This window comes from Oryctolagus cuniculus, chromosome 9, assembly GCF_964237555.1.
Source record: "Oryctolagus cuniculus chromosome 9, mOryCun1.1, whole genome shotgun sequence".
NCBI classification, from domain to species: Eukaryota; Metazoa; Chordata; class Mammalia; order Lagomorpha; family Leporidae; genus Oryctolagus; species Oryctolagus cuniculus.
This window is the reverse complement of record NC_091440.1, coordinates 812,848-840,064: the sequence shown is the minus strand read 5'-3', so window position 1 is coordinate 840,064 and position 27,217 is coordinate 812,848. Positions and strand designations below refer to the sequence as shown.

Sequence of the window (27,217 nt, the reverse complement as noted above, 5' to 3'; positions counted from 1 at the left end):
TTGTGGGGTATGCAATGTGTGGGCAGGGACACACGTGTGGGTGTTGTGGGGTATGCAATGTGTGGGCAGGGACACACGTGTGGGTGTTGTGGGATGTGCACCGTGTGGGCAGGGACACACGTGTGGGTGTTGTGGGATGTGCACCGTGTGGGCAGGGACACACGTGTGGGTGTAGTGGGATGTGCACCGTGTGGGCAGGGACACACGTGTGGGTGTAGTGGGATGTGCACCGTGTGGGCAGGGACACGCATGTGGGTGTAGTGGGATGTGCACCGTGTGGGCAGGGACACACGTGTGTGTGTTGTGGGATGTGCACCGTGTGGGCAGGGACACACGTGTGGGTGTAGTGGGATGTGCACCGTGTGGGCAGGGACACACGTGTGGGTGTTGTGGGATGTGCACCGTGTGGGCAGGGACACACGTGTGGGTGTTGTGGGATGTGCACCGTGTGGGCAGGGACACACGTGTGGGTGTTGTGGGATGTGCACCGTGTGGGCAGGGACACACGTGTGGGTGTTGTGGGATGTGCACCGTGTGGGCAGGGACACGCATGTGGGTGTAGTGGGATGTGCACCGTGTGGGCAGGGACACACGTGTGGGTGTTGCGGGATGTGCACCGTGTGGGCAGGGACACACGTGTGGGTGTTGCGGGATGTGCACCGTGTGGGCAGGGACACACGTGTGGGTGTTGCGGGATGTGCACCGTGTGGGCAGGGACACACGTGTGGGTGTTGCGGGATGTGCACCGTGTGGGCAGGGACACACGTGTGGGTGTTGTGGGATGTGCACCGTGTGGGCAGGGACACACGTGTGGGTGTTGTGGGATGTGCACCGTGTGGGCAGGGACACACGTGTGGGTGTTGTGGGATATGCACTGTGTGGACAAGAGCAGACAGGAGCGTGGAGGTCATGACCCCTCCCGGGAACTGAAGGGTGGGGGCGGCTGCGGGGATGCTGAGCTGGCTGAGGAGGGAGCCAGAGGGAGGTTAGGGGGCTCCATGGAGCCTGGGGCGGGGTCTGGGCCGGGGACAGGCGGGCCGAGCAGTGGAGAGGGGTGCACCTGCCAGGTGGCCTTGGTGAGACTCGTGCCGCTCCCCTGCACCCCAGGCACGTGATGAATGAGCTGCTGGACACGGAGCGCGCCTACGTGGAGGAGCTGCTGTGCGTCCTGGAGGTGGGGCTGGACACCGGGTGCCGGGGAGGGGCGGGGACACACCCGTCAGGGGCAGGACAGGGCGGATGTGCAGGCCTGGTGCCCTTAGCCACGCCCCCTGTGGTGGGCACGTGTGCCACACGTGTCCCAGCGATCACCTGCCCACTTCCCCGTGGTACACACGAGGGGATCTGACACTGCTGTGGTGGGCACGTGTGCCACACGTGTCCCAGCGATCACCTGCCCACTTCCCCGTGGTACACACGAGGGGATCTGACACTGCTGTGGTGGGCACGTGTGCCACACGTGTCCCAGCGATCACCTGCCCACTTCCCCGTGGTACACACGAGGGGATCTGACACTGCTGTGGTGGGCACGTGTGCCACACGTGTCCCAGCGATCACCTGCCCACTTCCCCGTGGTACACACGAGGGGATCTGACACTGCTGTGGTGGGCACGTGTGCCACACGTGTCCCAGCGATCACCTGCCCACTTCCCCGTGGTACACACGAGGGGATCTGACACTGCTGTGGTGGGCACGTGTGCCGCACGTGTCCCAGCGATCACCTGCCCACTTCCCCGTGGTACACACGAGGGGATCTGACACTGCTGTGGTGGGCGTGTGCCGCACGTGTCCCAGCGATCACCTGCCCACTTCCCCGTGGTACACACGAGGGGATCTGACCCAGCGCCAGCATGCCAGCACCTGGCGCTCTGTGGCAGGGTCAGCGACCTCGGCCCCCCGCAGGGCTACGCTGCGGAGATGGAGAACCCCCTGATGGCGCACCTGCTCTCTCCCGGCCTGCTGAGCAAGAAGGGCGTTCTGTTTGGGAACATGGAGGAGATCTATCACTTCCACAACCGGTGAGGCCGCCCCGGCCGCCCCGGGCCCGCGTGGATCTCTGCAGAGGGTGGAGGGCGTGTCCTCGGGCACCTTGCTGAATTAAACAGTCCACCTGCAGCAGGTGGGGGCACAGACCCCCCCCCCCGGAGCGGCGCAGCCCTGCTCCCCTCCCCCTGATCTGCAGGGGAGCGTGGGGCACCGTGGGAGACCCCAAAGCCTCACCACCCGGCAGCACCCGCGCGGCGCCCAGGGCCACTCCTGAGGGACGGCGACCGGAGGCACCGCCCGTGTCGGCCTCCTGGGGCCACCGGGGACCATGTGCATCGGCTCCCTGTGACGCACAGGAGTGCTGGGCGAGAGGAGCGTGGGCGCACACTGTCCTGAGCCCCAGGGAGCAGGCGGGAGGACATGGCCTGTGCCCTGAGAGAGGCGGTGCGGGGGGGGGCCCGGTCCTTGCTGCCTGGGGAGCAGCGGGAGCTGGGCTCCCCACCCGTCGTCACTGTCTCTCTCTGTTCAGAGGGACAGCAGGTCCTCCGCCGGGGAGCCAGTCCTCGGGCTGGGGGAGGGGAGCACAGCGCCCTGCCTGTACCCTGCCCAGTGTTGTCTCAGGGGCAGGTGCCAGGCAGAAGCGTGAGGGGCACAGCCCCATCCGGGAGCTGGGTGCTGCACAGGGAGGGCCCCTGGGCATGGTCCCCAGGGGCCCCTGACCGTGCGCCCTGGCCTGGGCTGGCAGGAAGCCGCCCCGCCCCCCACAGGAACGCCTGCGCCCACAGTGAGGCACGGCCAGCCCGGGGTCAGCCGTGCTGTGGCCGTGCCCGGGAGCCTGGGTGTGGGCCGCGGGGTCCCGAGGCCGGGGCGCTGGCCGCCCCTGGTGAGCGTGGAGGGCCCTGGGTGGCTGCCGCCTCACGGAACCTCGCTTGCCCAGGATATTCCTGAGGGAGCTGGAGAGCTACACCGACTGCCCGGAGCTGGTCGGGAGGTGCTTCCTGGAGAGGGTGAGTGTGGGCGCGCCTGTCCTGTGTCACTGTCGCGGCTGTCACTTTCCTCCCGAGTGCAGGGGCCCCCGTGTGGCTGAGACGCAGGGGCCAAGGGAACAGCGCTTTTTCAGTTCCACTGAGAGGAAACAATACAAAACTGGACAGTGGGAGTCCTGGGGGCCCTGAGCTGGCGGCCGCGGGCCCCGGGCCCTGTGTGCCTCAGCCGCTGGCCTGAGCCCCGTTTTCTTCTCCAAGACGGCGGGGCCGCCGCGGCCGTGAGGGGCTGGTGGCGGGGCTTGGGGAGCAGGAAGGGCCGGGGGGCAGGTCCTCCCCTGCCATCCCACGGGAGCCCGTCACGCTGCACCACGCGACGTGGAAAAGGCAGCTCCCCACAGCAGGAAGCAGAGTGGTGTGTGTGGAGTGCGGGCCTGGAGGCTGAGACGCTGGTGGCGGCGTCTGTGTCCACTCCGGGGGCCGCTTGGTCATGAGTGGGGTCCTCAGCGGCGGCGGCAGCAGCAGCGGGGGCTCCTGGAAGAGGCTCAGAGGCTCAGGTTCTTGGGCCGGCCCGGCAGAGCCACTGGCCGGTGGTGGCTGGCAGGGGTGGCCACGCCCCACGTGGGCAGCACGCGGGGCTGCCCTGGGAGCTGTCTCGCAGTGGGAGGTCTGTGTGGTGCCCTGGGCAGCAGCCTTTTGTCCCAAGGCAGAAAGCCAACTCGGCCAAGCTTTCCCGAGACCAAGGCCAGAGCTGCAAGGACTCCGTGCAAGGAGGGGGCGGGTGCAGGAGATACAGCCTGCCCTGCTGTTCCCGCTGGGGACGGCCGCGTCCCCGAGACCTCTGTGCCCCATGACCACTGGGTCCTGGCAGGTGCCTGGGAGCCGTGGCCTCACGCAGGGCTCAGGCGTGTTGGCCCGGTACCTGGTGTTGGTTTCACAGGAGACCCTGGCCATGCTGTCACGTAGACAGCCCTGCAGGCCACCGTGGAGGGAGCAGCCCCGCAGGACTCACGGTCACGCCTGCCTGTGCTGTGCTCGGCCATTCGGGTGGCCGGGCAGGGCCTGCACACGCGTGGAGCCGACAGCAGGCGGTCTGTCCCCCGTGCAGATGGAGGAGTTCCAGATCTACGAGAAGTACTGCCAGAACAAGCCGCGCTCCGAGAGCCTGTGGCGACAGTGCTCCGACTGCCCCTTCTTCCAGGTAGGCCCCCGCCCCGCCCCGCGCCCCCACACGGGCCCGGGCCTGAAACCACGGCCGACGGCTCTCTGCGGCCCCAGGAGTGCCAGAGGAAGCTGGACCACAAGCTGAGCCTGGACTCCTACCTGCTGAAGCCCGTGCAGAGGGTCACCAAGTACCAGCTGCTGCTGAAGGTGAGTCCCCCCGCCCCGACCTGCCCGCCCAGGGGCCTCACCTGGACCAGGCCACGCCCCAGGCCTCAGAGCCCATTAGGCCGGAGCCCCGCTGTGCGCGGGGCGGTGCGGGGAGGGGACATGCCCTGTGCACCTGCTCTGGTGGCAGGGCCAGCCTGGCTGCCCGCCCCAGCCAGGGTCACAGTGGCTGGCGGGAGCCCCTCCGAGCACACAGCTCCCGATCTGCGGCGTCTGTCTGGCCTGTCTCCTGGTTTCGGGGCGCTGCTGGGCCGGCGGGGCCGTGTCCTGAGACCAGGGGTGGGGGGCCACAGTGGGCAGGCATGGGGCGCTGTGCAGAGGCCTGCCAGGGTCTGCGCCTGCTGTGCGCGGGAGCCTGGGCAGCTGCCGGGAGCGTGTGCCGTGCCCACCACGCCGTGCGCCCGCCCGCCCAGGAGATGCTGAAGTACAGCAAGCACTGCGAGGGCGCCGAGGACCTGCAGGAGGCGCTCAGCTCCATCCTGGGCATCCTCAAGGCCGTCAACGACTCCATGCACCTCATCGCCATCACCGGCTACGACGTAAGCCCGCGCCGAGGCTGCGCGCGCCGGGTCTGGGTCAGCAGGTCTGGGCGGGGCTCGGGGCCGGAGGCCCCTGGTCAGGCGGGCCGGACGGGTGCCTCCCCTCCCTAAGGCCTGCCTCCGCGCAGCCTCCACGCCTTGGTCGCCTTTGTAATTAACGTTGCGATGTGGGTGAGGGCGTCAGCAGTCCAAGTGAAGACCAGGGAAGCACAGGGCTCCCACACTGACGCCGGCTGTGTCCACGTCTCGTGCTGTGTGACCGCCCTGCTGGCCACACTGACCAAAGTCCCTGCCCAGAGGCGGGAGGAGACCCGGGGGCGCCCTAGGGGTCCCCTGTGCGTCCTCGGCCCCGCCCCTGCCCGGGAGGCCCCGCCCCCTGCAGTCTGGTGGCGTGCTGGGGGGGCTGACGCGGCCGCCGGTTCCAGGGCAACCTCAGCGAGCTGGGCAGGCTGCTGATGCAAGGCTCGTTCAGCGTGTGGACCGACCACAAGCGGGGCCACACCAAGGTCAAGGAGCTGGCGCGGTTCAAGCCCATGCAGCGCCACCTGTTCCTGCACGAGAAGGCCGTGCTCTTCTGCAAGAAGCGGGAGGAGAACGGGGAGGGCTACGAGAAGGCCCCGTCCTACAGCTACAAGCAGTCCTTGAACGTGAGCGCGGACCCGGGCGGGGTCTGCCCCTCGGCCCGGCCCCAGCCCCGGCCCCGGGCTCACCCGCCCGCCCTGTGCTGGCAGATGGCCGCCGTCGGCATCACCGAGAACGTGAAGGGCGACAGCAAGAAGTTCGAGATCTGGTACAACGCCCGCGAGGAGGTGTACATCGTGCAGGTAGGAGGCGGAGGCGGGCCCCGTGCAGTCTGAGGGCGGAGGCGGGCCCCTGGAGCCCGGGTGCAGCCGAGAGGAGGCTGCGTCGGGACCGAGCGCTCAGCGCCCGGCCTTGCTCTGGGCAGGCGCCGACGCCTGAGATCAAGGCGGCGTGGGTGGCGGAGATCCGGAAGGTGCTGACCAGCCAGCTGCAGGCTTGCAGAGGTGAGGCCGCCTGTGCCCGCCCCCAGCCTTCACGGGAGCACCACAGGGTGCGCAGGGTGCTCGGGCAGGGACGCTGGGCCGTCGTGGTGAGCCCTGCGTGCTGTTGTCCCCCCCAGAGGCCAGCCAGCACCGGGCGCTGGAGCAGTCCCAGAGCCTGCCTCTGCCCGCGCCGGCCAGCACCAGGTGAGCACGCTGTCCCCAGCAGGGCCTTCCCTGCAGCCCCGCCCGTGGCCCCGCCGCACCGCTTCCTGTCGCTTCCTGAAGGGGCCTGGGGGCTCCAGGCTGAAGCGGGACTTGAGGCCGCCGCCAGCAGGGGGCGCACCTGTCGGGCTGGGCCTGCACGTGCTTCCTTGTAGCTCTCCTGCCCGTTTTCCTGTTCTTTTTCTCCTTTTCTTCATGCTTTGTCAGCCACCTTTTTTTTTTTTTTTCAGTTAATTTATTTGAAAGGCAGATTTACAGAGAGGAGGTACAGAGACCTGTTCCATCTGCTGGTTCATTCCACAAATGGCCGTAACGGCCTGTACTGGAGCCAGGAGCTTCCTCTGGGTCTCCCCCCCGGGTGCAGGGGCCCCAGCACGTGGGCCATCTTCCACTGCTTTCCCAGGTGCACCGGAAGTGGAGCAGCCGGGACTTGAACTGGCGCCCCTGTGTGCTGGCGCTGCAGGCTGTGGGCCTGACCCACTGCGCCGCCCTGTCGGCCGCCTCTAGTCACTGCAGCAGAGCAGGTGTCCTCGTGACAGATGGAACCCACCCCCACCCCCACCCCCGGCCACCAGAGACCTCTGTTTCCTAGGAAGGGCTTTGCTCTCCCGCCCGGCCGCTCGGGCTCAGTGGGGGGAACCCAGGACGCCGTGGGGATGGGCTGGGGGCCTGCAGCTGTCTGAGCCTCAGACCCCTTTTCTTTCTCCATGTGTGTGATGCCGTCAGTCCCTCGAGAGGGAGCACGAAAAACGTCAAAAAGCTGGAAGAACGGAAGACCGACCCCCTGAGCCTGGAGGGCTACGTGGGCTCCTCACTGCCCAAGGCCCCCGAGAAGGGCCAAGGTGGGTGTCTGGAGCAGAGCCCCCCCCCCCCCGCCCCAGCATGCAGGGACCCTCAGCAGAGCTCTGGCGTCCCCTCAAGGCCAGAGAGGTAACGGCTCGGCCACAGCGCGTGCTCCCTGTGGTGCGCGGCAGTGTCCGTCCTCAGCCCATGCTGGCCACTCAAGCGTACACCCGGGGGCAGCCCGGCTCCGTCTGGGCGCCCAGAGCCATCTTTTAGGGGTGCTGTGGCCTTGAACACCTGTAGGCCAGCCTCTTGGATCCAGAGGCTGCACCGAACCGGCCACCTCCTCTCTGTCCCCCCAGGCCGAGGGCCCTCTTCTGCCAGCTGTGCTGGGCGTTGGCAGTGGGCAGGGCTGCTGACCAGCACCCTGGGCAGAAAGCAGGCTGAGGAAGGCCGGCACCAGCCCCAGAGTGCTCAGGCCCCGGCCTTGTTGTCCTTTTGTAAAACTGAGACTGGCCTTGGACTTGAAACAGACGAACCGTCAGCTCTGGTAGTGCACACCTGGAGGCGGCCCCCAGCCCCGCCCCGGACCCCTGGGCCATCGCCACCTGCTCACAGAAGCCCTCGCCCGGCCCCAGCATCTGTCACTGGGCCGCCGCCTGCTCTCAGCACTGTCTCCTCTCTCTCCCCCTCCCACTTTCCCTCTCCCCCCACCCCTTTCTGCCCCTCTCCCCCCCCCGCGCGCTCTCCCTCCTCCCCCACCCCCTTCTCCCCTTCCCCTCTACCTCCCCCTCCCCCTTCTTCCTTTCTTCCCCTCCCCTCTCCCCTTCTCTCCCCCTCCCCCTCTCAATCTCCCCCCTCCCTCCCCCTCCCCTGTCTGTGCTTCTTCCTCCCCCTGCAGCTTCTCCCACCAGTCCTGACAAAAAAGCTAAGCGACATGAAGTAAAGAGCGACCCAACTCCTTTTGGTCTGCGAGGTAGAGTGAGCCTGGCGCGGGCGGACCCCGCGCACCCCGGCCGCGCGTCACGGGGTGAGGCCGGCAGTCGGGAGGCAGCAGCGGCCCAGGCAGAGCTGCGCTGCTGGGCCAGGCGTGGGCTGGGTGTGTGAGCTTTCCTGGTGTGCGGCGGCACGGGTGCCACCTGAACAGGGTCCCCACCGCGGCCCCAGGCAAGCACCCTGCCAACCCCGCCGTGTCCCGGCCACTCACGGGAGCTCCACGGCCGCAGGCTTCCCTGTCCTCCGCACGGCGGCCACGCGGGCTCTCGCTGGCCCTCGGTGCCTCTCGCTGTCCGGCCGCGCGGAGGTTTCCGTTCCGACCCTCCTGGCCGGCAGCGCTGCCGCCGCCTCTTCCTGCCCCGCTGTCCTCAGTGTGGCTTCTGCGTGGCCAGAGGCCCCCGAGCGGGCTGTAAGCAGCAGCGGGGCCTTGCCCACTGCGCCGCCGCACCCTGCCGTGCACACGCTCTCGGGGGAGGACACGGGCCTGTGGTTTGCAACTGGAAACTCGCCACTGCCCAGTTCCTGCAGACGCCGGCCACAGCTGGCTGCTGGGCCGTCCACCTGCCCCTCAGTCACCCCAGAGGGCTCAGGTGTAGCCAGGACCTGGCAGGGTGGGGCTCAGCCCGTGCAGGGGCCATGACCTTGGCCAGCCTAGGGCCCCGTGGGCTTATGGGAATGCCCGGGCACTGCCTCGCACAGCTTCCCCTTTCCTGGGCGTTGCCAGCAGGGGGCGCTGTATCTCGGTGCGGCTGGGGTGCCGCGCGCCGATTTTCCCGGCTGGCGTGTGCTGGCCGCGTCGTCTGAGCGCACAGCTGTGTTGAGCCCCACGGGAGTGAGCTCCCGCGGTCATTGTCCTCGGCACTGACGGGGGTTTGCTCAGCGTCAGAGTCCCCCGGCCGCTCCCTCGGGCCCGTAATGCGGTCGGCGTTTGGGTTTCGGTCCTCGTGTGCCAACCCGGCTGGGTGGGCTGCAGCCAGGAAACCTGGCCAGAGGCGCGACGTTGCAGCCAGCAGCGCCTGGGCCAGGCCCCCAGGGGAGAGGCTGCCTTGCAGGCCCGGTTTGCTGGGTGTCCAGTGTCTGGCTCTTACTGAAACCTCTTCACCCTCAGGGCATCGGCTCTGGGGCTCAGAGCAGGCGGGCGACAGCTCCCCAACCCGGGCTGGCCCAGCTGCTGCAGAGCCCCGCCCCCACGGGACCTGCGGGGTGGGTGGCATCTAGGCAGACCCTCGAAGGTGCGAGGCCGCTCCTCACTGGGGTCTGCTCCTCTCGCAGGCTGGAGCAAAACCTCGCACTCGCTGGAGGCCCCCGAGGACGACGGCGGCTGGTCAAGTGCCGAGGAGCTGGTGAACTCGTCTGACGCGGAGGACGACGGGGGCCTGGGTCCCCGGAAGCTGGTAACTCCGGCCGCCCCGAGACGGGGTCCCGATGGGCGCCGCTCAGCCCGGGCCGGCTGAGGTAGATTTTCCAGTGCCCACGGCTGCCCTGGCCTCCGTGCCGGAGCTCGCGAGTGTACAGGGGACGGTCCACACCTCGCTGAGCTTTCTTCGAGCCGCACACCTGCAGCTCAGGCAGAATCCAAGCGGTCTCGGGGCGGGCGCACTCTGCTGTGTGGCCAACACTGGGGCTGCAGAGGCCCCGGGCGGCAAAGGGCTGGGCAGGCCGCTCCAGAGGCGGCCCCAGCACGGCCCGCGCCAGGGGACGGCAGCGGGGACAGCCTGCGCGGGGAATCTTGTTCTCAGCGTGGGTGTACCTGGGGGTCCTACCCAGGCTGCTGCGGGTGTGGCGCGCCTGGGAGTGGGGCAGACACAGCAGCTGGGCACGCCCGGTCAGCTGCCACCGGAGCTGGGGCCCCCTGCGCCCCCTGGGGACAGCACCTGCTCCTCCCGCCGCCACGCATCCAGCACGCACCAGGCCGTGTCGCAGGCACTGAACGGAGGCAGCTGCCCTTGCACGGGGTGGCGGGCAGCTGTGGGCGAGGAGCGGGGGGCGCACAGCCCACGGCGCTCCGCGGCAGACGTGGCTTGCCCGTGTGCTGACGCGCGGCTCCCGCAGGTCCCGGGCAAGTACACGGTGACGGCCGACAGCGAGAAGGGGGGCCCGGGCACGCTGGCCGTGAAGGGCGGGGACGTGGTGGAGGTGGTCGAGGAGGGCGCCGAGGGCCTCTGGTAAGACCCCCGCCCCGCCGCCGCGCCGCGCTCGGCCTCCGCCGGCGCCCGGTGGAGCCGCTGCCCGCGCCTCTTGCAGGTACGTGCGGGACCTGACGAGCGGCGCCGAGGGCTGGGTGCCGGCCGGCAGCCTGAGCGGCCTGCTGCGCAAGTCGGGCTCGGCGCAGTGTCTGAGCAGCTCAGGTAGGCGCCGGGCGCTCCGCGGGCGCAGGGGCGGGCGGGCGGGCGTGCGGGGGCGGCGGCCGCCCGCAGCCGCCCCGTCTCCGCCTGCTTTCCCCGCAGAGTCGAGCCCGGGCTCGGCCGCCCTGAGCAACTCGTCGAGCTGCAGCGAGGGCTGCCACGCCGCCTTCTCTGACCTGCAGGGCTAGCGGCGGACGCCTGAGGCCGCGGCGCCCCGGACCCGCGCCCGGACCCCGCGAGCGGGCGGCGCCCACGACCCGGCAGCTCGGCCCGAGCCGCGCGGCCGGCTCCCGGGCGGCACGTCTCCCGTCCCCCGAGGCGGGCCCGGAGGTGGACGGCGCAGGGCCACGCCGGCCCCACGCGTCCGGGCGGGAACGGCGCGTGGGCGGGGTCGCTTCCAGGAGGAGCCCCGACCCCCGACCAAAAACCCGAGCAGAGACGGCCGGGGCGCTCGCGGCCGGCACGGATTCCTGGTTGTCTGAGCAGGGATTGATCCCGTGGCCGTTTTTGCGTGCCCTGGCCTCACGTCTTTACCAAGAATCACTGTGTTTACATGACATGACAATTTGATACTGTATTTGATATAAAAGTATTTTTTGTTACCGGGGTTTACATCCAACCACGCTGTTTTTACCGCCGAGGGACGCGGGGACGCCCGGGCCGCGGGGGCAGGTTCCGCCCTCACAGGAGAGTGGCGCTGTCACCTCAAACCTCAGCCTTTCCTACAGACGCGGGGGCTCGCTGACGGACATTCCTGGCCCTGAACGAACGTGGAGGCAGAGTGCGGGGTCCCGCGAGGGCCGACGCCGGCCCGACGCCGGCCCGACCCCGGCGTGCGGGCGCCGTGTTCCCCTCGGCCCCGGGCCAGACGCGTGAGCACAGCGAGTTCACCGACCACGGCCAGACTGGACCAGGAGCTCGGGTTCCTTGCTTGTGTTTCTGACACAGACCTGTTCTCGGATGCCCTTCTGCAGCCCTCTGGGCACACGTTTGTGTGATCATGTGTGTTCATGTATGTTCATGTGTGTGACATGCAGTCCTTGCAGATGTAGCCATCGTCCCCTTGCTGCTGAGCGCGGGTCTACACAGCCCTTCCCGCTCCGGCGCCCCCCACCGTGGGAGCCTGGGCTTCGCCGGCTCCGCCCCGCCCCGCCCCGCCCCCACCCTGGGCACCCAAAGCCAGCCCTGGCCGGACCTCCAGAGCGCGGGAGGACAGCAGGACGCGCGCCCCTGGCGCCCGAGCTGTGGGAGCCGCTCTTCTGCGCCCCCCCCCCCCCAAGGCACTTTAAACGTCGCGTTCCATCCACTGTTACTTTTTTTACTGCTGATGTAAATGAAATTTAAAGCGCAGAGTCTCTATTGTATGCAGTCTGAATAAATACCGGCGAGCGCCGCTGTGTGCAGCCTCTGTCCCCGCGCGCCTGCCCCTCCCGTGACCCCAGGCCGCAGGCGCTCAGCGTGGCCGGCAGGAGGCGCCGTCACCGCTGCACTTCCGCGGGCGGGCAGGCGGGGGTGACCGCGGGCGGGTGCTGGCGCGGGGAGATGCAGCGGAAGCGGAGCAGAGGCAGGGACCCAGGACAGGGAGCAGGAGGCGCAGCCCGCGTGCGGCTCCGCAGCCGACCGGCTGGGAACTGCTGGGAGAGGCCTTGGGGCAAAACCATGCAGAGGCGAAGCAAAAAGAACAAAGATGCAAGAGTACTGCAAAAAGTTCATGGAAATGGAAATTAGACATTTGGTGCAAGCAAATTCCGAAATCCCTGCAGAGGTCTTCAAAAATGTCGTCCAAAAACCCATGTCGTGAAAAACATGCGAAGGTCTCCATTTTTGTTCTGCACCCAAACTTCTTTTCTTCCGTTTGTCCACATACTTTGTGAAGTACCTCACGTGCAAACACTGCCCACAGGAGAGAAGGCGGTGACCCTGGCACATGTGCAGTGGCTGTAGGACGGTGTGAGGGCCCTGCACCGGGCAGGGACGCTAGAGCGGAGCGGGCCGGATCACGTCAGAGCTGATACGCGTCTGTCCACAGGCGGGAAAGCAGGCGCTGTTTTCAGCACAGGTGAACGTGTACGCAGCCGGCTGCAAACCAGCCAGAGACGGGTAGCAAGGCTCGCAGTCCTGGGCCGGAGGGGAGGCCACCGGCCCCACTCTAGGCTCTCAGGGTCTGCACGCCAGAGCCTGACGGCTGCAGCCAAAGCCCTGCCGAGCAGCGAGGCCCACAGGACGGGTGAGCCAGCGAGCAGATGGCCTCAGAAAAGACTGGGCCCCACGTGGGGCAGCCGGCGAAGCCGCCCCCTGCAGGGCCTGCATCCCGTGTAGGCGCCGGTTCAAGTCTCGCTGCTCCACTTCCCACACAGCTCTGCTGTGGCCTGGGAAAGCAGGAGATGGCCCAAGTGCTTGGGCCCTGCACCCACGTGGGAGACTGGAAGAAGCTCCTGGCTCCTGGCTTCGGATCGGCCCAGCTTGAGCCATTGCAGCCATTTGGGGAATGGAGTGGATGGAAGACCTCTGTCTCTCCCTAACTCTGCCTTTAAAGCGAATAAACCATAAAAACAAAAAAAGGCATCCCTCACGGAAAGCATGAAGGAACTCGTTCAACAGAGCAAAAGCAAAACAAAGCAGCAGTGACACCTTGTTCCTCGACAGACCTAACGCAGACCAACATACACAAAACTGGGCGACTTCACAAGGACAAGCTTTCAGATGCGAGCAGCGACGGGAACAACTTCCCGCAAATGCATCTGAAAGAAGGACAAGTAGGACATTTCTTTTAAAAATAAACTTTTGAAATTGATCAAGAAAAAACTCAAACACTTGGGTTGGTGATTAACCAGTCCAGCTAACTCTACCCGTGCAGACCCAGATCCGGTGGTTTAGTGGACACAGCCTGTTTACACAAACCAGAGGGAGAGGAAGGGAGCAACGCCACCAGCTCAGGAGGCAAGTTGACCCTTGGCACCCAGACCTGACAAACACCGCGTGAGGAGAAATGATGACTATGAAGGCAAAACTCCCAATAAAACCTCACTGTACGATATAAACAAAAGTGCATTCTTACTGAGTAAATGTGTCCCAGCAATGCAATATGGCCCAGTATCAGAAAAGGAGCGCCACGTTGGGCACTGTGACAAACATCCGCAGTGTAACAGATGCAAAACCCCCAAGCTTTATTCAACATTCATTTATTAGGTTCAGCCAAGTAGGAGGAGGAGGAAACTCTCTATCCTGATGCTGTACACCTAACAAAATCTCCCAGCCCCAGCTCAGAGCCCCTTGCTGAGGGCAGAACGGTGCAGGGGCACCGAGAGCTACCCAGGGGACCAGAGTGTGGGCAGCACAGCATGAGAGCAATGGTGAGAACTTGCAGTGGCTGCAGGGCGCACCCTCCAGCCAGCCCACAAGACGTCACTAGCAGCCCAGCCGTGACCACGGCACAACACACGAACACAACAGAGTTTGCACACGACGCTAGGAAACCTAACTGAAGGTTATAAAAAGAAGCCCAAAATCAGGGCAGGTGTTTGGCCTAGCAGCTAAGATGCCTGCACCCCGCACTGGCAGGCCTGGGTTCGAGTCCCCGCTGTGCTCCTGACTCCAGCTTCCTGCTAATGCAGACCCTGGGAGGCAGCAGCAGAGCTGCGCTGAGACCCCAGCTCCTGGCTTCAGCCCCGGCCCAGCCCCGGCCATCGTGGGCATCTGAGCAGTGAACCAGCTGACAGACGATTCCCTCTCTCTCCTGCCCTTGTGAATAAAAAAGAGCAAGTCACCAAAATGGCAGGTCTCCCCTAAACCGACGTTTAATGAGTTCTTGTGGGATCAGGAAGCTGGTTTAGTGTGCGTGGAGGAATAACTGTCTCAGTGTAGCCATGAGGCTTCAGCAGTAGGAGGGACAGCACGAGGGGAGCTTGCCCAGCCAGCTGTGGGTTGGCTGCAAAGCTGCAGTCGGCAACCACAGGACTCCCCACGGCTGTGTGTGCACAGGACCAGTGGGGCAGCCAGATCAACCGTGAGCTCAGGGAGCCGCCCACGAGGCCGGCTCAGCCCCTTTCCTGTGGGCACGTGATGAATTATGTCTCTCAACTGGAAACAGGATTACAGGAGGGACCAGGCTAACCTTGTCAGCTGGGGAAAGGAGGTTTACAAAAGACCAAGAACGCTGTGCTCACCGGATGGGCAAAGAGAAAAAGACGCATAAATCTGAGTCCATCGCATGATGAATTTCTCTTCACCCACAGCCTCGGGGGCCAGGTGAGAAGCAGGACAAGTGCTCGGGGGGTTCTCTGCGCCTCCAGCTGAGCACTGGGCGCACTGGGCAGCCCTGAGCCCAGGGTCAGGCCAACCCCATGGGGTTGCAGAAGTCTGAGTGGTGTCTGTGAGTGTGGCTTGCACGTGAACAAGTGCCATGTGCAGATGGACAGTGTGCACACACAATGAGGTGTGTGGAGGTGTGTGAGTGTGGCATGTGCACAGAGCGGTGTCTGCAAGTAACAGGTGTGACTGTGGCACAGGGCTCCGCCGCTGTGCATCACACACACACTGAGCAACTCACCTGTGCAGCCACCACGACGGTGTGTCCAGACACGTGGTGCCAGGAACAAGCTGCTGAGACCCACACACAGCTCACCAGGAGCCACAGCCACGGGGCTCCAGAGCGACCCCTGGTGGCTGCGTGTGGCTGAGGCCATGGCCCGCCTGCAGCTCTGGAAGGGAGGTCAGGAGGCCAGAGCCTTTCACGCCCTGGGTACAGGGAGAGCAGCCACAGGTGAGCAGTGGCCCCCACGGGCTGCCCAGAAAGGCGGAGGACGCTCGGCCTGAGCCCCACAGGAGGAACTGAGAGCAGCCAAGCCTACCTCCAGCCGGGGGTGAGGGCCGGGTGCTGCCCCTTCTCCCCACTGCTGTCACTCAGGGAGCGCAGCGGGGCGACATCAAGCGCAAGACGGCTTTGAGGGTGGCCCAGACTGATGGGAAAGCGGGGTGACGGGGGGGGGGAGATGGATCCGCTGGTTCACTCCCCACATGGCTGCCACGGCCAGGCCTGGGCCAGGCTGAAGCCAGGAGCCTGGAACCCCAGCCAGGTGTCTCCTGTGGGTGCAGGGACCCGAGCACTCGCCGCATCCTCCGCTGTTTCCCAGGCACATTAGCCGGGAGCCGGATGGGAAGGAGGGCAGCCGGGGTCAGACCAGCGCTCTGAGAGGGGGCGTCCCCAGCCAGAGCTAGACCTGCGCATGACCGCCCTGAGCTGCTCCGAAGTCCGCATCGCTGCAGGAGCTGAGAGCTCCTGCGGCTGCTCCCGGCCCACGGTCAGCAGCTGGACCTCACCGCCAGGCAGGGGCCTGAGCTCAGCCGAGGCCCAGCAGCTCCAGCCAGCTGTGGCAGGAGCTGAGGCAGGGCCAGGGCCACCCCTCCTGGGAGGGACATTTACTGCGGGAACATCGACCCCTGGTGTTGTACCAGATGGTTCCAATTCTTTTTTTCTTTTCTTTTTTTTTTTTTTTTTTTTTTTGACAGGCAGAGTTAGACAGTGAGTGAGAGAGAGAGAGAGAGAGAGAGAGAGAGAGAGAGAGAAAGGTCTTCCTTCCGTTGGTTCACCCCCCAAATGGCTGCTATGGCCGGCGCACTGCACCGATCCGAAGTCAGGTGCCAGGTGCTTCCTCCTGGTCTCCCATGCGAGTGCAGGGCCCAAGCACTTGGGCCACCCTCCACTGCACTCCTGGGACACAGCAGAGAGCTGGCCTGGAAGAGGAGCAACCGGGACAGAACCCGGCGCCCCGACCAGGGCTAGAACCCGGGGTGCCGGCGCCGCAGGCGGAAGATTAGCCTAGTGAGCCGCGGCGCTGGCCCAGATGGTTCCAATTCTAACATGGGACGTCCACCTCCTGAGAAACCCCCAGCCTCCAGGCAGCCCGGGGTGGGCAGCCAGCCTCACTGTGGCCGCCTGGGCACAGTGCCATCCGCCATGCGAACAAAGGACGCGCAGCCAGCAGGGGCCCCAGCCTGGCCGCCCAGGCCTCCCCACACACTCCCTGGCTGCACACACGGCCGACCCCGGGGAGCGCAGCTGCTCTGGGAGTGATTTTCACCCACATCTGAACTCTTGCTGAGGCTGCCTCTGCTCCGCCAGGCCAGCCAGGGAATCCAGGCCACCTCCAGCTGCCCTCCCCCTCCCCTCTGCCGCTACCACCGAGAACTTTGTCCACTGTCCCCTGCTGAGAGTCAACAGGCAGGTGGCAGAGGCGACTCATCATGGCGCCCCAGGCCCGCGGGCTGGGCCTCTGCTCCCTTCTCGCGCTCCAAGCGTCTCTGGCTGCAGGTAGGTGTGGGGGACGCCTCCCTGCCGACGTGGCCAGGGGGTCAGCCAGGCCGCCCATGAAGGGACTTTCCTCCCCCGACGCTGCGGGTGTCCAGGCCGCAGGAAAGGCTGGTCTTGGCGGGCAGCTCCGGCGTATTACGCAGCATGGGACTTGGGGCTGGCCCCTGTGAGCACCTACCACCCAGTGGGCCAAGTCCAGGGACTCGGGGCGCCCAGAGCATGGGGGAGCCTCACTCTGCTCTCCTGGGCTCCAGGCCAGTTGTGGGGTGAGTGGTCGCTGGGCCACAGCCACACTCCCTTCCCCCACAGGGCATGGAGGTTCACTGCACGGCCACTGGGCCTGCTCCCGGCCACAGCTCTGTGACCACAGCCATGCTCTCTGCGGGGTGTGGAGGCCTCGTGACAGAGCCTAATGAGTGAGTGCACGCACCTGGAGGGTGAGGCACGTAGGCTCTGCTCCAGCCCCACCGTAGCCGCCTCCCTCTCCCCTCCCCTCCCCTCTCTGCACTCAGCACCCGGCTTCCATTCCTGCCACTCCAGGCTGTCCTCCTGACCTCACCAAGAGCTGCCTCAGGCTCCTCCCAGCAGCCCCTGGGCCTCTTAGAGTGGCCCCCCAGGCTCCAGTCACCCCTTCTCAGGCTCACCTGCTGCACTGGTCCTCCCCCAAACACGGCATCATTCCCAGGCCCCCTGTCCCACTGCACCCCGCAGGCCACCTGCTGTCAGCCCTGAGCGCCTGTATCTCCTCAGCAGGGGGCCCTGGGGGGGCTTTCGTGGCCTTGCCTGCACCCTTGGTTGCGACCTTGGCATGATTTTTAGGAATCTGAACTTCTGTCTCCGCCTACACACCTCTGCTATGATACCATGGCTAATGCAGCCGCCATCGCCTTGTTCAGGAGGGATGGGGTTACCTTGCCCGGGCCTCCCTGGGGAACCCGGCCTCCCCAGCCTCCTTATCTGCAGGACGCGGGGAACACTCACTCACCTCCCAGCGACTGCTGGGGTCACCATGACGGGCCAGGAGGGTGCACAGAAGGGGCTCACTTTTGGCAGCAGGGGCTCAGAGGAGGCTGGACCAGGTCTCAAGCCGAGGGGAATCGGGGCGGGGGAGGGCCCAGGAGGAGGGCAGCCGATGCTCAGGGCTGGGGGCTGGCGAGAGCTGGGGCAGGAAGGTCAGGGTGCCCTGGGGCCCCGCAGCTGGGGAGATGGGGAGGGAGGACTGTGCCACCCACCAGCACGGGGCACAGATGAGGGGTTTGGATCCGTATGGTGCCCAGGTGCCAAATAGTATTTCTAAGAGTATGTATGTAGCATGTGCACATCTCACATACCAGAGAAGGGCGGATGTGACACACACTGATTTTCACCCTTTTCACCTGACACCACAGCTTACTCTGAGTGCTGCCACTGGACACCATCACTCGTGGTTTCAGACAACTCTCATCAAAAGCTCTCCCTGGCTGTGTCTGTGCGGCCTCTGAGTATTTCCGCAGCATAAATCCTTAGACGTCACTGGGAACGGGCGGGGACCCTGAGCCGGCTGGGTGGGGAGTGGTCTCTGTGCACCGTGGCAAGCAGGACGTAACTGGTCGCCACTTCACAGTCTTTATAACCCAGGAGGAGGCGCACAGCGTCCTGCGCAGGCAAAGGCGGGCCAATTCTTTCCTGGAGGAGCTGCGGCCGGGCTCGCTGGAGAGGGAGTGCAAGGAAGAGCTGTGCTCCTTCGAGGAGGCGCGGGAGGTCTTCCAGAGCACCGAGAGGACGGTGAGTGTGCCCGCCGCGCTGAGCTGGCGCCAGACTGAGCGAGGCCGTGGGCGAGAGCGTGGGCTGCGTGCTACAGTGTGCCCGCCACGCTGAGCTGGCGCCAGACTGAGCGAGGCCGTGGGCGAGAGCGTGGGCTGCGTGCTACAGTGTGCCCGCCACGCTGAGCTGGCGCCAGACTGAGCGAGGCCGTGGGCGACAGCGTGGGCTGCGTGCTACAGTGTGCCCGCCACGCTGAGCTGGCGCCAGACTGAGCGAGGCCGTGGGCGAGAGCGTGGGCTGCGTGCTATAGTGTGCCCGCCACGCTGAGCTGGCACCAGCCTGAGCCAGGCCGTGGGCGAGAGCGTGGGCTGCGTGCTACAGTGTGCCCGCCGCGCTGAGCTGGCACCAGACTGAGCCAGGCCGTGGGCGACAGCGTGGGCTGCGTGCTCTAGTGTGCCCGCCGCGCTGAGCTGGCACCAGCCTGAGCCAGGCCGTGGGCGAGAGCGTGGGCTGCGTGCTACAGTGTGCCCGCCACGCTGAGCTGGCGCCAGCCTGAGCGAGGCCGTGGGCGAGAGCGTGGGCTGCGTGCTACAGTGTGCCCGCCGCGCTGAGCTGGCGCCAGACTGAGCGAGGCCGTGGGCGACAGCGTGGGCTGCGTGCTCTAGTGTGCCCGCCGTGCTGAGCTGGCGCCAGCCTGAGCCAGGCCGTGGGCGAGAGCGTGGGCTGCGTGCTACAGTGTGCCCGCCGCGCTGAGCTGGCGCCAGACTGAGCGAGGCCGTGGGCGACAGCGTGGGCTGCGTGCTACAGTGTGCCCGCCGCGCTGAGCTGGCGCCAGACTGAGCGAGGCCGTGGGCGAGAGCGTGGGCTGCGTGCTATCTCAGAGCCCTGGCATGCGAGGTCGCCATATTGGGGTCACTTTGCCCTGAGAATGTCTTCACTTTCCCTTGCAACACAACCCACCTCTCCCAGTGCCCAGGGCACCCTCCAAGGCCCACATGCACCCTGCTGTGTCCACACATGCATGCTAATCTTCATGTCCCACACTGACAGACAGAAAGCACCCTTGACCTGCTCTTGCCTTCCCTTGGAAGTGCCCAAACCCACAAAGGCATGGCGGGACACTGGCCCACAGACCTGTCCCTGCTGGGCCCATGGTGGGCACCCCCTCAGGAGAAACGCTTGTGAGGAACAATGCGTGGGGAACCCTGGCTTCTGCCACGCTTGGGCGGCGACACAGCGGATTCAGGACTTCGGGTCTCACATCTAGGACATGCGTATTGGCGTGTCTTTCATTTTCCTTTCCTTTTACAATCCTCTTTGCTGTCTGGAAGCAATGATGAAGGTGATGCCGAGACAAGGGATTTGGGATCGGGAGGTTGTGCTATGGCCACGAGCTCTGGAGAGACTGGAGCCACGTCAGAGCTTGGAGGGATTTCTGCTGGCCACCTGCGACAGCTGGGTCACGGTCACTGTATCACAGGTTTTTTCAGCACCTGGACTCCTGCACATCTCAAAATGGACAGCTCATGTCGCACTCACAGGACCCACGCCACACACAGAACTTCACCTCACACAGGACCAGAAGGTCACACTCACAGAGCCAAAGCTTCACACCCGCAGGACCAGCATCGCACACAGAGCAACCATCAGCTCCCACTACCAGCAGTCTCACACTCCGGACCAACACCTCACACTCCAACAACCCCACACACTCACATTCAACACCACACACTCCCAGGACCAACTCCTCACACTCCAACAACCCCACACACTCACATTCAACACCACACACTCCCAGGACCAACTCCTCACACTCCAACAACCCCACACACTCACATTCAACACCACACACTCCCAGGACCAACTCCTCACACTCCAACAACCCCACACACTCACATTCAACACCACACACTCCCAGGACCAACACCTCACACTCCAACAACCCCACACACTCACATTCAACACCACACACTCCCAGGACCAACACCTCACATTCCAACAACCCTACACACTCACATTCAACACCTCACACTCCCAGGACCAACACCTCACACTCCAACAACCCCACACACTCACATTCAACACCACACACTCCCAGGACCAACACCTCACATTCCAACAACCCTACACACTCACATTCAACACCACACACTCCCAGGACCAACACCTCACACTCCAACAACCCCACACACTCACATTCAACACCACACACTCCCAGGACCAACTCCTCACACTCCAACAACCCCACACACTCACATTCAACACCACACACTCCCAGGACCAACTCCTCACACTCCAACAACCCCACACACTCCCAGGACCAACTCCTCACACTCCAACAACCCCACACACTCACATTCAACACCACACACTCCCAGGACCAACTCCTCACATTCCAACAACCCTACACACTCACATTCAACACCACACACTCCCAGGGCCAACACCTCACACTCCAACAACCCCACACACTCACATTCAACACCTCACACTCCAACAACCCCACACACTCACATTCAACACCACACACTCCCAGGACCAACTCCTCATACTCCAACAACCCCACACACTCACATTCAACACCACACACTCCCAGGACCAACTCCTCACACTCCAACAACCCCACACACTCACATTCAACACCACACACTCCCAGGACCAACTCCTCACACTCCAACAACCCCACACACTCACATTCAACACCACACACTCCCAGGACCAACTCCTCACACTCCAACAACCCCACACACTCCCAGGACCAACTCCTCACACTCCAACAACCCCACACACTCACATTCAACACCTCACACTCCAACAACCCCACACACTCACATTCAACACCACACACTCCCAGGACCAACACCTCACACTCCAACAACCCCACACACTCACATTCAACACCACACACTCCCAGGACCAACTCCTCACATTCCAACAACCCCACACACTCACATTCAACACCACACACTCCCAGGACCAACACCTCACACTCCAACAACCCCACACACTCACATTCAACACCACACACTCCCAGGACCAACTCCTCACACTCCAACAACCCCACACACTCACATTCAACACCACACACTCCCAGGACCAACTCCTCACACTCCAACAACCCCACACACTCCCAGGACCAACTCCTCACACTCCAACAACCCCACACACTCACATTCAACACCTCACACTCCAACAACCCCACACACTCACATTCAACACCTCACACTCCCAGGGCCAACACCTCACACTCCAACAACCCCACACACTCACATTCAACACCTCACACTCCAACAACCCCACACACTCACATTCAACACCACACACTCCCAGGACCAACTCCTCACATTCCAACAACCCTACACACTCACATTCAACACCACACACTCCCAGGACCAACTCCTCACACTCCAACAACCCTACACACTCACATTCAACACCACACACTCCCAGGGCCAACTCCTCACACTCCAACAACCCTACACACTCACATTCAACACCACACACTCCCAGGACCAACTCCTCACACTCCAACAACCCTACACACTCACATTCAACACCACACACTCCCAGGACCAACACCTCACACTCCCAGGACCAACACCTCACACTCCCAGGACCAACACCTCATACTCCCAGGACCATCACCTCACACTCCCAGACCAATACTTCACACTCCCAGTACCAACCCCATGCACTCCCAGAACCAACTCCTCACACTCAGGAACCAACTCCTCATATTCCCAGGATCAGCTCCTCACATTCCCAGAACCAACACCTCACACTCAGGAACCAAAACCTCCCACTCCTGGGACCAATACCTCACACTCCAATAACACTTCATACTCCAGTTCAGTACCTCACACTCAGGACCAACACCTCCCACTCCCAAAACCAACTCCTTACACTCAGGAACCAACACCTCATATTCCCAGGACAAACTCCTCACACTTGCAGGTCAACACCTCACACTCAGGACCAGCACCCCCCACTCCCACAACCGCCTCCCACTCCCAAGACCAACCCCTCCCACTCCCAGACCAACACCTCACTCTCAGGACTAACACCTCATGTTAACGGAACCAACACCTCTAGCTCCCACAAGCAACACCTCATCCTTCCAGAACCAACATCTCCCGCTTACGACCAACACCTCATGCTCTCAGAACTCCTCACACTCAAAGGACCGAGAGCTCATGTGCACAGGATCCACCACACTCCCCCGGAAGTCGGTCTATAGAGAAGTGAGACAGGCAGACCAGAGGCGGTCCTTGCTTGTACTGTTACACCACTTCATTTCCAGCACCTTTTCTCCATTTCACATCCAGAGGAACCGACAGCACACCACGAGTAGCTGTGCTGGAGTTTTAACATCTTGGATCAGTTTTAGCGACGGACCCTCTCATTCACTCTGCTATTACCCGCACTCAGCTGCTTCCTCACGGCAGCACCACGTGCGCGAGACCACCTATCCAGGGATGAGGGGCGCTCAGAGGAGGCAGAGCTCCAAGTTGGGAGGGACACGTCCTGGGGAGGGGCTTAGAGGACAGTGCTGCCTCCACACAAGCAGCCCGCCCCTGGCTGCCTGCACGGTGGCCGCGGGGAGGCGTCTCACACGGCTTTCCCTCTTCCTCAGAAGCAGTTCTGGATCACTTACAATGGTGAGTAGGGGACCAGCGGCGCACCTGCCACCCTCCAGCCCTTCCCCTCCACATGCTGATGCCAACTCGCTCCTCAGATGGGGATCAGTGTGCCTCCAACCCGTGCCAGAACGGAGGCTCCTGTGAGGACCAAATCCAGTCCTACATCTGCTTCTGCCTGGCTGACTTCGAGGGTCGCAACTGTGAGAAAAGTGAGCCTTCCTGCTTGCAGCTTTCACAGAGGGCCCTGAGGACCGGGGGGCTGGGGGGCTGCCCTTGAAGGTCCCGCCACGCTGAGGGCCCTCGGTGGTACACTGTGAAACGCCGATCCTCGGACTGATGGCCCCTTGGGTCCTCCACATAGGAGAGGGCATAGGTGAGCGCCACCTTGTCACTGCCCGGCTCCCAGGCAGGACCGTTTGGTAGATCTAAGAGTGTCTTTCACTTTCCAAATAGTGAATTATTGCAGAGCCTGAGGGCCCCCAGACCACCTTCACATTCAGAAACTCAGCAGGGCTCAACACCCCCCCACCCCGCAAGCTGACCGGGAGACTGACAGACTCACTGCTGACTGCCACACTGCAGACAAGGGCCGGGCCTGAGCCTCCAGAGTCCTTGCCATGGTCACATCAGCCTCTGATTCTCAGACCGCAGTGGCAGCACCTGAAGAATACCCCAACCCGGAAGTCCCCGGGCCTGGCGCCCAGGGTTCTGTCGGGACTCAGTGACGCATGCTTGGCCTCCCTCCAGCCCCCAAGGCCAGCCCAAGGCCTCAGGGAAATGAAGTCCCAGTCGGGCAGGGCGTTCCCAGGCCCCCTGTCTGCCCGGCCACGCCTTTTCCACACTTACACGCTTCAGCGCCAAACACAGCCCACAAAGAGTGAAGAACTCGGGAAGCAGCTTCCACTGCTCACCTGGGCCTGGCGAGCCTTTGCCAGCCCAGGACAGGCCTGCGCCCTGAGCCAGCTCCAGGTGCCCACACAAGCTGTCGGAGCCATGTCCCTCCTCTTCCGCCCCAGCCAAGGCCGGCACTCACAGAACAGGCTCTTCTCTCTGGTCCTCCTGCCAGTGTTCCTCTGGGTCAGGTAGACAGTGTGTCCACAGGGACTCCTGCACTCCCCAAGGCCCTCCCTAATCTCCCACCAGCTGCTTGCCCAGAAGGCACCGCGAGATGGCCTCGCCTCCCCCAAGTGCTGCATGGCTGCAGCTGCACCCTGGGTGGGCACTCAGATGTGTGTCCCACACCTCCAGGCCTCACCCTCTGGGTCCATCCCCAGAGCAGGTGGGTACTGAGCTCACCCTGCTCACAGCCAACAAGGCCAGCTTCTGCCAACCCATGCAGGCCCCTCTCAGCCTGTCCCCTTCCTGTCCCCAGACAAGAACGACCAGCTGATCTGCATGTACGAGAATGGGGGCTGTGAGCAGTACTGCAGCGACCACGTGGGGAGCCAGCGCTCCTGCCGCTGCCACGAGGGCTACACGCTGCTGCCCAATGGGGTGTCCTGCACACCCACAGGTAACAGCACTGGGGCCCTGCCGGGCCGTGGGCCATGTGGCCAGTCACCACCCCTGGCCTGCGACAAGCTCTCTCGCTGGATGAGAGGTGGGGTGGGGACAGGCTTGCCAGCTGAGCATGTGCTGTGCGCCCACCTCCTGCGAGAGGAGGAAGGTGGAGGGCACGAGGCTGCCCGCCTGGGGTGGGCAGCACGGGCTCCCTGGGGGCAGCTCCCTCCCGGGCGTGGGCCCCTCCTAGGGGGCTGCATGGGGCTCCGTCTCCCTCCCAATCCTGACCTGCAGGCTCTGCCAAGGTGCTGCAGCCACATGGCACGGCTGTGTCTGCACAGCTGATTTGGATGGGTGCTTCTAGGAAGATGGGGATTTTCTCCAAACCCACTGCTAACAAATGGGGCTGCGGTTCCAAACGCTAGGGCACCCCCAGCCCTTCCTGGCCCAAGGACATCGCTTGTGATGGCTGCTGTCTGTGGATGTAGCACCACACACCCCGTAGTGAACCCAAGCACATCTGCCTCCCCTCACAGCCTAGCAGAACCCAATTCCAAAAAGGTGGGCCCTCTGCACCTCCAAAACAGCCCCACCTGTCTCCCCACTCAGCAGCACCCAGCACCCGGGCCTCCCTCACGGGCAGCAGGCAGTGCGCACGCCTCCCAGAGGATGGGTGTGTGAACCCCGGGAGCCACGGGCACCTTCATGCCCCGACTCCTCCCCACCTCCTGACTCTTCCCCACGCAGTTGATTACCCATGCGGCAAAGTACCTGCTCTGGAAAAGAGAGGCGCCAGCAACCCCCAGGGCCGGATTGTGGGGGGCAAGGTGTGCCCCAAAGGGGAGTGCCCGTGGCAGGTAAGGAGGCCTCCCTGGCCCTGGGGCCCGCGGAGCCAGGCGCTGCAGCCTCAGCCTCCCCCTGTGGCACCTTCGGGACGAGCGCAGGGGTAGGGAGTGTCAGTCCACCGTGCCAGCGTGGCAGCGCCCTCCCTGCTCTGGGGGCGTGGAGGAGAGAATGGAGCTCGCCCACCAGGGCCCGCGTGGCAGCTTCTGGGGTGGGACCCGGGCCTCGACTCTGCAGAGTCAGAGCGGCAGCTCCCCCCGTGTGTGCACAGCAGGCCCTGACACCATCACCACGGGTGGGCTGGGGCCGGGGCCCCGACTTCAGCCCCGAGCGATGTGCTGGCCAGCCCGCAGTCGCTCTGCACAGGGGGTGTGTGGGGAACCACGGCCATGGCCTGACCCTCGCCTGCCTGCGCTTGCCCAGGCCGCGCTGATGAACGGCAGCACGCTACTGTGTGGGGGTTCCCTACTGGACACCCACTGGGTGGTCTCCGCTGCCCACTGCTTCGACAAACTCAGCAGCCTGAGGAACCTGACCATAGTGCTGGGTAGGTGCCGTCCTTGTCTCCTCCCGACTGGGGACAGCTCCTGGGGGCTGGGGCCCAGGGCTGAGTCTGCCTCTGTGACCACCCTGGGCACAGCCTCCTTTGTGCTCCTGAGACCACCCGAAGACTTCACGAGGTTGCCTCCACCCCTCCCCCCGACCCCGCCACGCTCAAACCAACAGCCCCGAGGAAGAGGGGGCCCCTGGGGCCTCCATGGGCCCTCCCACCCCACAGGTGCCTGAGAGGCTCCACTGGTCGCCCTGTGCCCAGGGCTGCGAGCGCTGACTGCCCGGGCCTCCCCCTCCCAGGCGAGCATGACCTCAGTGAGCACGAGGGGGACGAGCAGGTGCGGCACGTGGCACAGCTCATCATGCCCGACAAGTACGTTCCAGGCAAGACCGACCACGACATCGCTCTGCTGCGCCTGCTGCAGCCCGCGGCCCTCACCAACAACGTGGTGCCCCTCTGTCTGCCCGAGAGGAACTTCTCCGAGAGCACGCTGGCCACCATCCGCTTCTCCCGGGTGAGCGGCTGGGGCCAGCTCCTGTACCGCGGCGCCTTAGCCCGGGAGCTCATGGCCATCGACGTGCCGCGGCTGATGACCCAGGACTGCGTGGAACAGTCTGAGCACAAGCCAGGCTCCCCGGAGGTCACGGGGAACATGTTCTGTGCCGGCTACCTGGACGGCAGCAAGGACGCCTGCAAGGGGGACAGCGGGGGCCCACATGCCACCTCCTACCACGGCACGTGGTACCTGACGGGTGTGGTGAGCTGGGGCGAGGGCTGCGCAGCCGTGGGCCACGTCGGCGTGTACACCAGGGTCTCGCGCTACACTGAGTGGCTGAGCAGGCTCATGCGCTCCAAGCTACACCACGGCATCCAGCGCCACCCGTTCCCCTAGCCCCAGGAGCCTACGTTCCTCTACAGTCTAGGGGTGAGGGGTCTGGCGGAGGGAGGCAGGGAAGGGGAGAGACACTTGCAGACTGATGAAGAGACAGATTTCGGAAGGGGGGGACAGGAAGTTGAGACAGGCCCCAGGGAGCAGGCCCCCAGCGTCCCCCACAGCCCCTCCCGTCTGCGTGGGCTCTGCCTCACTGCCGGAGGGGAAGCGGCCAGCACACGGACACACACATCTTCTGCAGGATGTCATTTAACTTCTGGTTTTTCCTTATATGAGGATTCCATCTTCATCTCAAATAAACCAGAAGCATTATCCATGCGTTTGGTGACTCCCTCCAGGTGCCACAAGTGTGTTTTTTTCATGCAAAAGGGGTGCTGGTGCTCCACACAGTTTGCACCTGCTCCCCACTGCCCACAAAGGCGGAGTCTCCCTGTGCTTCTGTGTGACGCGGCTGCACCACCACGGTCCCCGGCCTCATGGAAACGGACG

General features: G+C 64.4%; 2 protein-coding genes across 12 annotated transcripts in view; both read left to right on the top strand.

Annotated features, from left to right (window-relative positions):
- MCF2L (MCF.2 cell line derived transforming sequence like) overlaps positions 1 to 13,293 on the top strand; it is a 138,969-nt gene extending 125,676 nt beyond the window's left edge. For 9 of the 11 annotated variants that reach the window (XM_051841707.2, XM_051841710.2, XM_070048555.1 and 6 more), the window contains 16 exons: positions 1,108 to 1,174; positions 1,903 to 2,018; positions 2,924 to 2,993; positions 4,078 to 4,170; positions 4,248 to 4,340; positions 4,772 to 4,897; positions 5,323 to 5,544; positions 5,629 to 5,721; positions 5,844 to 5,922; positions 6,039 to 6,105; positions 6,850 to 6,965; positions 7,808 to 7,882; positions 9,175 to 9,296; positions 9,955 to 10,067; positions 10,147 to 10,250; positions 10,350 to 13,293. In XM_051841707.2, coding sequence (XP_051697667.2) covers positions 1,108 to 1,174; positions 1,903 to 2,018; positions 2,924 to 2,993; positions 4,078 to 4,170; positions 4,248 to 4,340; positions 4,772 to 4,897; positions 5,323 to 5,544; positions 5,629 to 5,721; positions 5,844 to 5,922; positions 6,039 to 6,105; positions 6,850 to 6,965; positions 7,808 to 7,882; positions 9,175 to 9,296; positions 9,955 to 10,067; positions 10,147 to 10,250; positions 10,350 to 10,435 — 1,642 coding nt within the window. In that variant the 3' untranslated portion in view covers positions 10,436 to 13,293. The remainder of the gene's footprint in view (positions 1 to 1,107; positions 1,175 to 1,902; positions 2,019 to 2,923; positions 2,994 to 4,077; positions 4,171 to 4,247; positions 4,341 to 4,771; positions 4,898 to 5,322; positions 5,545 to 5,628; positions 5,722 to 5,843; positions 5,923 to 6,038; positions 6,106 to 6,849; positions 6,966 to 7,807; positions 7,883 to 9,174; positions 9,297 to 9,954; positions 10,068 to 10,146; positions 10,251 to 10,349) is intronic. The other 2 variants (XM_051841708.2, XM_051841706.2) reach the window with 1 other exon arrangement.
- A 3,177-nt stretch (positions 13,294 to 16,470) lies between these two features.
- Positions 16,471 to 26,983, top strand: F7 (coagulation factor VII). Its single transcript, NM_001082679.1, is given in 8 exon segments — positions 16,471 to 16,557; positions 18,161 to 18,321; positions 22,934 to 22,958; positions 23,036 to 23,149; positions 24,313 to 24,453; positions 25,188 to 25,297; positions 25,707 to 25,830; positions 26,136 to 26,983. Coding segments are annotated over 8 exon segments (1,335 nt in total). The 5' UTR covers positions 16,471 to 16,490; the 3' UTR covers positions 26,729 to 26,983.
- Positions 26,984 to 27,217: the final 234 nt, after the last annotated feature.